Below are 12,892 nucleotides of genomic sequence, written 5' to 3'. Positions count from 1 at the left end.
CTTGTTGCCTGTTGCTCAACTTTTCCTGCACATATGTTTGATCTTATGACTTGTCAGAAGCAATTAAAAATGTACCTACACAGAATAGTGAGATCTAATGAAAGGAATGATTACATACATCAGAAGCAGCTGATTTAGTTCATCTACATGTTTGCATTTACAGCAAAAAGAAGGATATTTGCCTATTTTTAACATTTTCCTTTCACCTATTCTCCTCTAGGATAGTTCTACATCGGAATTTTCATTATTAAAAAACCTAGACCTCATGATTATTCAACAATTTGAAAAAAGTAACATGATGAAGGAACTGGATTTCATTAAACACATTACTACTGGGTTTCATTGAACATGTCAACTACTGTTGATACTCCATAAGCTTAAGAGTGTATTCAACCAATGTGTCATATTAGCAAAGGCTACCCAGTATCCTTTAAACATTTTGCTTTGAGCTATGACCTGCTAAAGAGAATTAAAATCTTTCAGTGATTTTTTTTTTTTTTTTTTTTTTTTTTAAATTAAAGGCAAACCAGCACCCTGACAATACTGGCTGTTACAAATCCTCTGGAAGTCCTCATGTTAGAATTACTATTCTGGACAAACTATAGTTTGATTAACTTTTTTTTTTAACCTCATACATTTATTTTCATTCAATGCTTCTGTAGTGCTTTTTTTATTGCACATATTGTGTAGATAAATTTCCTCAAGGAACAATGCATTTTCTCATCTCTAGACTCTGCAGGTGGTCTCAACTGATTCATCCTACAATCTGCACAAAGCCCCACAGACCTTCACCTTCCTCTATGCTACCATGCCACCACATCCCTTCTGTGCTGAGCTCCAAGATATTAATGTGTAAAAGGCACAACTTCAGGCTAGGTATTAGTATTACATGGCAGAAAGCTTCCTATAAACCTAGAGGGTAAGAGTTTTCCAAATTGTTCTGTGGAAGAATATGACTTCTATAAAATTTGGAGATGAGAAAACTCTGATGTCTTCTCAATATCTGACCAGTGATAGGCTGCACTAGGAAAGGAAAAAGATATTGTAGTAACATCCATAACTCTTCCCCCCACCTTAAAATAAGGTTGCTTCATTGTGTGACATATATTTGACAAATATGGCTAATTTCTGCATGTCTGGGGTTAGAAATTTACATCCACAATGTAAATAATCAGTAACCTCAGAGGTTATGAAATTCTCATGGATTGTATTCATCTTTCAGAATTGTTCTGCCAGTTAAGATGTGAATAATTGTACCTTTAACATTTTCAGTATCTACTTTTAAAAGTGAAACAACTCAAGACTAGATTTTGTGCTACAATTCTGTCTCAAATAAGACAAGAGACAAAGTCTATCAAAGTTATCAGCTTCAGACTTTTTGCATTCCTATTAATGACGCCTGTTTCCATGATTAAAATCGATGAGCTACCATTTCTGTCAGCAAGATCTGGAAGAAAAAAATGCAAAATATTTACCTTATATACAAAAAGTTAAAATAACTCAGATACTCCAACATATCCTAATTGTAAAAAGAGACATTTCGTAGAAAAATTCAATGAAACGTATTTTCCAACCAAAAGTAACAGTCTTCATACAACATTAAAATAGACAGTGACTCTGCCTGCGCAGGGGGGTTGGCCCAAATGACCTCCAGAGGTCCCTTCCAACCTTAGCCATTCCGTAACTCAAACTGAATTATTCTAATGTTTTCTATACAGTGGTAGCACCTAATAACAGCTTTGACCATGATCAGTGCTAGCCAACCTACATATCTAAAATTATAATTTATCAAGAGTTTATAGTTGAAGCAGACAAAATAAAGAAGTAGCGGATGAAAAGAGATTATACTCACTCTATAGACAGAAAAGCTCAGAAAGCCTATTTCCCATTTACATTAACAGCATTCTTCACTATGCTGGCAGTATAAGGGGCCTTAATGCAGCCTTAAATTTAATTTATGTAGTGTACAGTGGGCTTAGTATAATTGAGAACAAGGCTGGAATGAATCAAAAGTGCTCAAGATTACAAATTACATCTCTGAAAAAGACTAAAATTTAACTCTTCTCATATATAGCTCAACATGTAAGCACAAAGATTTCTGTCTTCTAGAAAGAGGTTATTTCATTAACTGCAAAAAGCTCCAAAAACCTTACTGTAGTTTAAGATACAAGTACTGCAGAAAAAATAAAATCAATAAAATATTTTCTATTTTACCACCCTTCTTGTTACAACTATGGAAAATTAACCTTCTAGCTTTGTCGTTAGGATGCTATTGTTTTATTATATACATACATATGTATATACAGTGTTTTTCTCTTGAAAGGGAAAAAGCAGCATTGTATTTCTCCACACACAGAAAAATCCTTTCTTTCTGTATTTGTGTATCTTTAAGTCTCAGTCTTTTTAGGATTATCAGTAACAGTACACATGGATAGAGTTCAAAAAACCTGGTATCTTGAGAATAATAATAATACCAAGCATCAGATTCCCTACTACACAGAGGGCTACAGATCGATATATCCTCACTACCTCTTTGATACTCAGAAGTCAATAAATTTATTATTAGATATGAAGCTTAAACCACCTCAAGTGATGAGTCTCAATCTCTTTCGGACAGAAGGTAAATACCGTGAAACTTAAAAGCAAGAATCGCTAATATAAGAGTAGACAATATGACTAATGTAGTATTTGGCCTTGCATAATCGATGGAGAAAATGACATTAATTAAGAATAATATCATATGAGAAGTTGAGAACCTTCAGTATCTTCTACAGAAGTCAATAAACTGAACATATTTAGCACTGAAAGGACCATGCATTGAGCAGCTGTAGTTTGCTTTCATTATGCTGGAAAAAAAAAATTCTTCTTCGGTTCTCATACAGAAACACTACTTCCTGCTGAGGTATTCATAGAAATAGTTTAAAAGTACAGTTTCAAGAAAAAGAATAACTGTCATTCAGAGAAAGTCTTACTATTTTAACTGCATCAACAAAAATTACTTTCATCGGCAAAACAATTTCATTTGAAAGTACCTTATTATTATCATACTAATCTAGAGATTAATAATTTAGTATAACAAATTCAGCTAAAATTGAAGTTTTCTCCATTCTTAGTTAAGCCTTTTGTTTAATTTTTTCACATTCTCTCATCATATTTGAACTAGGTAACACAATTACTGCATCAAGAAAATACTTTATCAAAGACCACATTCTCTACAAGTAGTCTGTTAAGTAAGAACAAAAAATAAAAGCATTGATAATAAATATAAATTATATTTATCACAATAATGCCTAAAAGCCAACCACAAGCAGTTTCCTCTTTCTAGATACTGTACAAAAATAATAATTACGACTCCTCCTTCAGAAAACCCTTTTGTATTAATCTTTTGCAAGACTTCATGTATTCTTTTTTTGGTCCCTGAAAAGAGAAAAAATGTTTGCATGAGAAAAGAGAATATAGCAACTTACTCTGAGGGCAGGGGACCTTGGAGCAACAGTTTCTAAAAAAAAAAAACTATTATGGGGACAAAGAACTGAGAGTATTACAAGCATCATGAACTTCCTGCTCAAAAATGGTCCTAATTTGATTCTACAGTCATGAAAAACTTCTGATGTATAACTTTGCTATCAATTCTTTTTGCAATGAACAATTAGAGGAAACATGCTGAAACACCATTCCTCCAGCAGGTAGACAGTGCGTAACTTTTTTTTCCCCAGATCTAGTCAATGCCATGTGTTTCTAATTCCTTACTGACACATTAATGAATACAGCCTTTCCAAAGTTCAGTCCAGATAAACTGGAGATGATGAAGGCCCATTTGGCAAGTGAACAACAGAAAGAAAGAAGATAAATCTTTTAAAAGATTTACACACTTTCATTATCTTCCTAATTTATGTGCATTCCTCTGAGGCTCCATTTGCATGGTCTTGTAACCTCTCAGTATGATGGCAATGGCACGTTTCACACATCACAATTGTTAAAAAGCTGCAAAATCTAGAAGACTTATTTTGTAGTGGAGTTCACTGAAAAGAAGTATTTTTCACCACTACCTTACAGACTAGATTATTTGTTTTCCTCAATTTCTAAGTAGACCTCAATATTAACATTCATCTTCAGAACTCTTTTAGTGTCAGCTTCCCCAGAAAGACTCCACCTATTCCAGTAAGAGTATTCCTGGAGTCAGTAGATTCAATTCTTGTACCAGCTGAAAATCTCACAATGTGGTAATCTCCTGACTTCTACCAGGTTTTCAGTTATAGTGGTTTACTAGTTGCAATAAACAAGTACAGAAATTTTCTTCTCAGACATAATACATCGGTATGTATTCTGAATAATAAAAAAATACTACTAGAAAGAAAGCATTTATGTGACACAAGAGTGTCAAGATACAGTTACTTCAAACTCTACTCTCCCTCAACTCTTCCTTACAAGTTTGTAATTCTTACTGTATACAAACTTTCTCCACAAGATTAGGTGGTTTCCTTCTTTATCTTTGTTGATTTTATTAAAGAAATTCCACAGTATTTAGAGATGAACTGTGTATTTTATTGGGAAAAAAATTTCAACCAAACAATGATTAATTACAATAATACACCAACATCTTTTTGAATCGTAGAGCTGCATTGCAAACTGAAAGCATTAAAAACACAAAATGCAGCACAACATTTACAATTATTATTTTAAATATAACAGATCTGAAAGGCTACCTTATACAGTAAAATACCCACATTTTGGTTCAGTAACACTTATTAATTTAAAGAACAATGAGGGATATAACTCAGCACCCATGCATATTGTAGTATTTTTCACCTTCAACAAAGAGGGTATTTTACATTGCATGCTAGGAGTGCATAGGAGTATATTAACTACATCACGACATTTGTGAAAAGCCAGTCAACTAGCAGATCTTTTACACAACCTAAAATAAAATACAAACTTTCCAGGTTAAGGTAGACCCCAAACCCTTTTATCTGTATTAAAAAAAAAAAAAAAAAAAAAGGCATTTCATAGCATGCTTCTTTGGAAATTTCTCATTAGTACCTAACTAAAATGTATTTGCTATACATAGTCATATATATAACTGTATAACTAACAACTGATTCACATATGCTGTTGCCAGGCAACTGCTATAAAGCATTTTGCACTGCTTGCAAAACTCTGAGTGAATGATTCGAAGAGAGATTATTTCTAAAAAACTAGAAAGAAAACTCACTACTGGAATGGCATGAATAATTCCTTGTGTATTTCAAGGATTCACAGAGAATATTACTTCCATAATTACCAATTTGAAAAAGGACAGTTTCTTAGACTAGGATTTAAAGGGCATTTTACAACAAGGAAATTCTTGTTCTACGCATGTGGCTAATGTTCCTGCCTGGACTCTGAACCAAAGTAACAAAAGTTAATGCGTTCCTTTAAATTGACTTCAGGGTCTTTTAATTGGGTGTTTAATGTCCATCGTAGGACAAAAATGACATATTCCTAAATGAAAAACCAGAAGACCATCACCTTACAGGAGATAAAAATAAGTTCTCAATAAAATTTTACCATTTCACAATATGCAAGTGAAAGAGACGAGTCTACAAACACTTATTTGTGTAATCTTCATACGGCTAAAGAGTAATCTCACTGAGGCTAATGATATTGCACACAAGAGTAAAAATAGAAGTATCTATAGCCCACTGATAACATGGATGTGATATGGTATCTGCAAAAGAGAAACTGTTCATCCCTTTAAATAAGTGCCATCCATTACAAATAGACCTTTGGCTATCAGACCTCTTAATTCTTAAGAGGTGGAAAGCATATCAAGAAAAGCAGCTGGGAAACACAGCATCTCCAACATGCTTACCACAAGCCTGACTCACAAGCTTCTTCAAACACAAACATTAGTATAAAAATTGTTGGGCTTTTTGTCCTTGTTTACAATGGCTGCAATATATTTCTTTCCATTTCCTGCACAATATGCTTAATCAATAAGAACCAGTCAAAAGCTCAAAATGATTGTTCTTGCCATAATGACCAAATCTGAAATCCATATATTCTCCATTTCATTCCTCAAATCCATTCATGTAACTGTAGCAAGAAGAAACACTGAAAGCAGTAATTATTGGTATTTTAAATGATATTTCCAGTATTAAGTAGTAAATGTGACTAGCTTCTTTAATGGATTACAGTGAAATCCTTTTAATTCCGTATCTCAGATTGTGTTGAACTAGCATGAAAAAGGAACTCCTTTACATGGAAGGAATCTGGCATCTAAATCTTGTGAGTCTGGAGCTTTTTAAAAATTAAAATAAATCATTATAAATCAAGTTTTTATAGATCCATTTGAATTATTTTCAATTATGTCACGAGATGTAATTCATAGTTCATCCGTCAGGATGCAGTTACAAACGACAGTCTCGGTGCTTTCAAACAGACTGAGCATATTTCCCACAGATAATATAAAATAATCTATGGAAAGGATATTCATTCCAGGCTGCATCGTTTGCTTGGGCTTTTTCATTTGGTTGGTTGTTTCTTAGAATATGCTATGGCAACTCAAAGAAATAGAAGAACCTTTACTCTGCCCTCTGTATTCATCACGACCCACTTACAAACCCACTGCCATTAATCAATGTCATCTCAAAGTTGGGACATTTTGCAGATCCCTTTGCTCTCTTCACACTAAAGATATACACAACACCAATTAAATGTTAGGATTCTGTAAGACACATACTGCGCTATTTCAAGAGGAACCAATCTGCAATCAGAGGGTCACATTCATAGTGTTGTTTAGTGCTGATTGATTGAAGACAGAGTTAACAGCAGAAGGAGAAACACTATGTTCATTTCCAGAAAAGGTACCTGTAATGATCTAAAAGTATGGTTAAAAATAGGGGGGTTTGTATGGTAAAACTTTTCATTTGGTGACTAAGAGCAACCTGTTATTTATTACTCAATCAAGACTAACTGGCAGGTACAATTTTCTCTTCAGATAGCAGTATTAGTGTATAAGCTGAACCACTCAGGAAATAATTCTACTCAGTATGTGGAAACACATAAAAATCAGTATTTATTCACCAGCTGAGTTAAAATTTCTGTTAGATAAGATTCTTTTGTTCCATGGCCAAGATATGCCAACAAAAAAAATACAAAACAAACAAATGAAAAGATTATGACTTCGAAGGTTGATATGGGTCAAAACAAGACCATCTAAGTGACACAATGCTCGTTTTTAATTAGATTTCCTAATGTGACATCAAATTGTTTTTCTTCTAAGAAACAGCACTTCAACAAGGCATGAAATCCTCACAGCTTAGTTTATTAGGAGGCAACAAAGGGATTCCAATCTGCTACAAGAAAGTTTCAGCCTATGAGCACAGCCAGAGCAGTATAAAATTGTGTCATATGAATTTTAATGTGACACAAGTATGAAAGATTCCAAAAGAACAAAGGCAGCACAGTCCTGTTCCACGCTACACAAATGACCTATTCTGATCCGAACAGCACACCACATTACAATCAAATTTATTTCAAAGGAGGGTCACACAGGTCAAATGTAATGGCTGCAAGAATGAGGTATTTCCTTTATGTAGTATTAGAGAAAAGCAAAATATCAAACAGCGCAGGAATGCCAGAACACTGAAAAGAAAGGCATAGTTAGGTTGCAGGGAAACAGATTTTAAAAAGATGTTTTAATTACAGTTATCCTCACTGACTACAGCTTCTAAGTTTCAAAGATACTTGCAATACCTCAATGAAGATGTCACGTATACGTGTGAAATTGTCTACTACATAGACTTCAATATATAAAATGTCAAGGTACCATAGAAATGTTTTATATAAAGCTCATGCTTAACAAAAGTAAGGAGAAAGGCTAAGTGGTCTAACAGGCTGGATATCTCTTCGTGGCCTGATATATCCATGGCAGAAACCATGATATTCCCAATGGAAGCAGATGTCAGATTCCAACAACAGAGAGGCTGGTAAAGCTCCTCATTTTGGCAAGCTGACTATCCGATCCTACATCAAAAGAAGCTACTTTAACAATATAAAGACGTCAGAACAATGCGGTCTACTTGAAAATACTGGACTGTCAGAAAATATACAGAAGTCCATTAAGATGTAAACCCAATGGTAGATGAGCACTTGATGATTATGGTGAAAAGATGACAAAAAGTCTTCATGATCAGGTATCATTAAACAAAAAGGGCAAATTGTCACAGTACTTCTTGACATGTATTTCCATCAATACTTAGGCCTTGTCTTTGACTTCAAATAACTTTTCTGAACAGAATCACTTATTGAGGGTGAAATAGCTCCAAGACCAGACCGTGCAGTTCAGAATGGATGTCTGTCTGTCCTCTGTGACAGAAGACAGCTCTTGCACATACTATGAATCCAGTCTGCAGGTATGTGAGGAACAGGCAGCCAGGATAACAAGTACTTAAAGCAAGGTATATCCGTAATAAGCCAGAGTAACAACTACTTAAAGCAAGGTATATCCATAATAAATCAGAAGTAAACATGTTATACTTTGTAAAAAAAAAAAAAAAAAAAAAATTCATAAAGAATTTCTGTTTTGCAAAGTACAAGTTCAATAAAAGGAGGCAATCAGAAGACGATGTACGACTTGGGTATTTGAAAACAAAATCCTTGGAAAACTAAATTCTACCAGAAAGTTCACCCCATGTTAAAGACTGTTGTTGTGGTTTTTTAATAAAATTAAATATGCAATCTGATTCTGCTCTATGGTATTATGTCACTGTTTTATCTGAAACTTCACAGGTTGCATTATATTGAAGTATCTTCCATTTGATTCCCAGCCAGGGCTCCCTCAGTCACAAAACAAGACAGAATAAAAGCTGCACTGGAAGAATTTCCGTAATGAGTTGGCTACCAGCCTAAAGGTTAGTAGTAGTTTTATTGCCCAAGTCTAGCACTAAAATTGGTATTAGTCACCTCGGCTCTCCAAGTTCCAATCAATCGACTTTTCAGGAGGCATTGAAATATTCAAAGAATTAGACTATTATGTCCACAAAAGAAAAATAATTCAATAGTTTCCAGCGTATAAGAATGAAACATAACCAGGAAGAGCTACAATTCTATCTACGTATTTCAAAATTATTTTGACCTTAGTTTCCAGAACCCATAGCTCTCTTCTCTCCTTTCATTATTTTTTGGAGGTTAAAAATATTCATTAACAGACATTTATATCCCTGAAAACTGATGTGTTCACCTACATTATGACAGCTCTAGTGTAATTCATTAAGGTTTGGAGTTGGAGATAGACATGAGGGAAAAAAATACAAACCTTTAATGTTTCACTTGGTGAATAAAAATTGCATTAATTTAGAAATTCAGTCACAAGAATTCAATTAGCTATGGATATATACTCACATATTCATACCTTTCAACCATCACACTCATTTGAATTTTGATGCTATTTTCTATAAACTATAATCCATTTTACATTGTACCTAATAGATTTATTCAGATGTGCATCCCCATATGTCATATTTAAGCTTATACTACCACCTGCCTGAGGCTGCGTAGTCTAAATTGTCACCCCCACACACCTCTTCAGGGGAGAAAATCCTCCACAGACACTGAATGAACTCCTTCACTTCTGCTTACTGTAGAAGTATGATAAACATTCTGACCATGAATAATATTCACTCAAAAAAAATGCTGTCATACCCCGCCAAAAAAATGCTGTCGTATCCCCCCCCCAAAAAAACAGATTAATGTCTTCAAAACAAAATATTCAAGCTACCTAAGATATGCTGCAATGAAATATCACCTTCTTCGTAATTTCATTTTCACAAGTCATCAAGTATCATCCAAGATTACTGTAATATGAACTCTACATTTGTTGTATATAGGCTATACACACAGGTATATAAAAGTATTCACATATACATAATTTCACACTTAAAGGACTCTGAGATACCTTCAAATACAAACTTGCAAATCAAATAGATTAACTCTGCTTCCAAATACCAACATCAAGATGATGTGACACCATCATCTCTCTGCTTTGTGTTGGGCTCATCTAACAACACTGCTGGGCTGGGGGAAAACTGATGAGCAAAGGTTAAACAGAGGACTGCCAGAAACAAATCTAAGGCTAAGAAATCGCTTCTTCAGATAGACTAATGCTTGACTGATGCATGGAGTGAATCTGGGGCTGCAGAATCATTAATAAAATCCATTCTCTTTGAATTTACACCATCTCTCAAACATTTGGAGTTGGTTCTATTAAGGATTCGGACCAAACTCTGCTGTGCTCTTTTGGAATTAACAGCCCTGCCAAGGCAGCAAAGTGCTCCAAAGGTCAATTTATGATTAGTCTCCCACCATCCTGCACACTGTGTCTGCAAGCAAAGCACAGCATCGGGGGCGAAGGGAGGAGGAGGGGGGAGGAGGAGGAGATAAATATTAGTACTGTGATAAACTCGCAGAGCACGACTTGGAGGATGGCAGATTTCACATGGTCCCTGCTGTGTTAGGTTTCGGGGGAAGCAGGGAGAGGCAGCCCACCTTCCTGTAGGGCAGAGCAGGTAGGGACCCTACACTTTTCTGCACACCTAAAGATGAAAAGAAGGGTGAGCCCAAAGAACCCCAGCTCTCCTCCCAGCCCCAGTCAGGTTTAGTCTCAACACCACTGGGAGCCTGGTCTTTTGAGATTATTGGCAACATCTGTACCTGTGCAAGCCAGCGAAGGCCTTGGGGGTTTCCAGCTCCCCCAGGCCTTCTCATCATCACACACATAAAGGGTAGAGGAAAGCACACACTGATGAGTCCTGGGACTGTCTGAAGTTTATAAAATCCTGGTCCCTGCCCACAGTCTGCTCCAACTTCACTGCCCTTCCAAGGCTTGCTGTACCCCGCCAGGGACAGTGCCCATGGATAATCTGACAACACGGTGTTATCTTCAGGCTCACTGAGCATCCCAGTGGGCACTGAAGCCAGCCACCTTCAGCTAAGAGGCTGCCCTTACTTCTGATCCCCGTCAGCCACTGCATGTGGCTTTCCGTCCATGTGGCTGCCACCCCGCTTCCCTCCCTGCCTGTCCCCCCGCCTGCTGCAGGCTCCCCTTCCTCAGCCCCCCGCGCCCTCGGGCACCAGAACCCCTCTTCTCCCCCACCCCCGCTTTCCTCAGTTACTAGCGGGCTTTTCTAGTACCCGTCTCCAGCATTTTCAGACTTTGCCCTGAATGAAGACATCCCTCTCCCAAAACGGGAGAGGGAGGGAGAATCTGTGCGCAAAGTTTTCACAGACCCTGCCTGCGCCCTCCTCCCCCCACGGAAGCGGCGAGGCGAGGGGCAGGCGGGGGGGTCGGACGCCCGAGGTGGGTGGGTGTCTGCCCCGGCCTGGGCCGTGGGACGCGGGGGAGGATGGAGGGACGGGGCGAGGTTTTCCGCGGACAGTGACCCTGGAAGGCGCCCGCTGAAAAAGAAGGGAGGAGCGGCGCCTTCCCGGGGAGGGAGAGGGGAGAAGCCGGCTCTCTCCAAGGTGCAACGGCATCGCATCCTCGCCGACCCCTACGGAGAAGGGAGCAAAGTCCGAGGAGCGGCGGTGGCAGCAGCAGCAGCAGCAGCAGCAGGTCGCCGCGCCCCGGCCCGGGGCACCGCCGCCCCCCAGGGCCGGCGAGGCGGCCGCCACCGCCTCGCCCCCACCGCGGGCAGGGCCGGCGAAGGGAGAGCTCACTCACCCCCAGCTTCCTGCTGCGGATTTTCACGTAGCCCTGCTTGACTATATCGTTAAAGTTGGAGGCCATGGCCAGCGCTGTCTGCTTCCTCCCCTCCGTGCCCGGAATCCTCCTCCGCCGCCGCCGCCTCCTCCTCCTCCTCCTCCCCCGGGGCCTCCCGGGTGCCGCCGGCCGCCAACACCCGAGGCGCCGCTGGCATCCAGGCAGCGGCAGCCGCCGCGCTCCGCTCCGCTCCCCGCCGCGCTCCTCCCGCGGTCGCTCCGCTCTTCCGCCGGCCCCTCTCCTCCCCCACGCCGCCGCTCCGCACCGCCGCCTCCCGCTCCGCTCCGCTCCGCCCGGCGGCAGCTCCGCGGCTGCCCGCGCCTACGGCCGGGGAGGCGGGCGGGGCGTGGGGCGGGGCGGGGCGGGGCGGGGCCACCGCTCCCCCCGGCGCCACGGCCGCGGAGCCCGCCTCCATCGCCGGCCCTGCCCGCCGCCGGGGGTGTGGGGGGGGGGGTCGCCCGGGGTGGTGTCCCCGGGGGCGCGGCGCGGGTCTCCTGAGCCGGGTGAGGGGTGGCCGCCACCCCCCCGCCCCCGGGCACGGCGCTAGCGCTGAGGCCGGATGCTCTCCTCGGGCCTCGCGATTTTCCCCACTTTTCTCCCGGTTGTCAGACCGCTGTGGCCGCCGCATCCCCGTCTCGGGTGGCAGCTCCCTTCGGAAACGCGGCCCCGGAGGGCATCTTTCTGCGTGTATACGGAGGAAGCCGGGTAGGCGCCCACGACCAGACGTTGAAATAACGGTGTCCATACAACTAACTCAATGAAACAAACATCGAAACTACAAAAGTTAAAAAAAAAAAAAAAAAAAAAAAAAAAAAGCACTAGTCCATCTGAACTTGAAAAAAATAACGTGTCACACATCAGCATTCTGTGCTCTCTTGCTGCGATGACGATGTCTTCATTCTACCGCTCACTGAGGTTCTAGCAAAAAGAATGACTTCTGAGAAAAACGGATAACGTTTAGAAGAGATCAGGAAGGAAAAAAAATGGAGTTGCTTGTGTTTGCGTTAGTTATACGCAAAACAAGAATGAACCTAAACTGCCTGAGAAAGGAAAACTACAAATGTATGGGATTGACAAGAGAGCACATTATTATTGTTTTATAAAATTGTACATAATACATACTTTCAGTGAAAAAAAGTTCAATTTTTATGA

General features: G+C 39.7%; 1 protein-coding gene across 1 annotated transcript in view; it reads right to left on the bottom strand.

Moving 5' to 3' along the window:
• DOK6 (docking protein 6) overlaps positions 1-11,985 on the bottom strand; it is a 267,461-nt gene extending 255,476 nt beyond the window's left edge. The window contains exon 1 of the mRNA XM_042797926.1: positions 11,702-11,985. Coding sequence (XP_042653860.1) covers positions 11,702-11,767 — 66 coding nt within the window. The 5' untranslated portion in view covers positions 11,768-11,985. The remainder of the gene's footprint in view (positions 1-11,701) is intronic.
• Between the last annotated feature and the right edge of the window lie 907 nt (positions 11,986-12,892).

Source organism: Tyto alba, unplaced genomic scaffold (assembly GCF_018691265.1).
Source record: "Tyto alba isolate M040663 unplaced genomic scaffold, T.alba_DEE_v4.0 Super-Scaffold_27, whole genome shotgun sequence".
NCBI classification, from domain to species: domain Eukaryota; kingdom Metazoa; phylum Chordata; class Aves; order Strigiformes; family Tytonidae; genus Tyto; species Tyto alba.
Note: the sequence above shows the minus strand (reverse complement) of the source record. Positions and strands in the feature narration are given on the sequence as shown.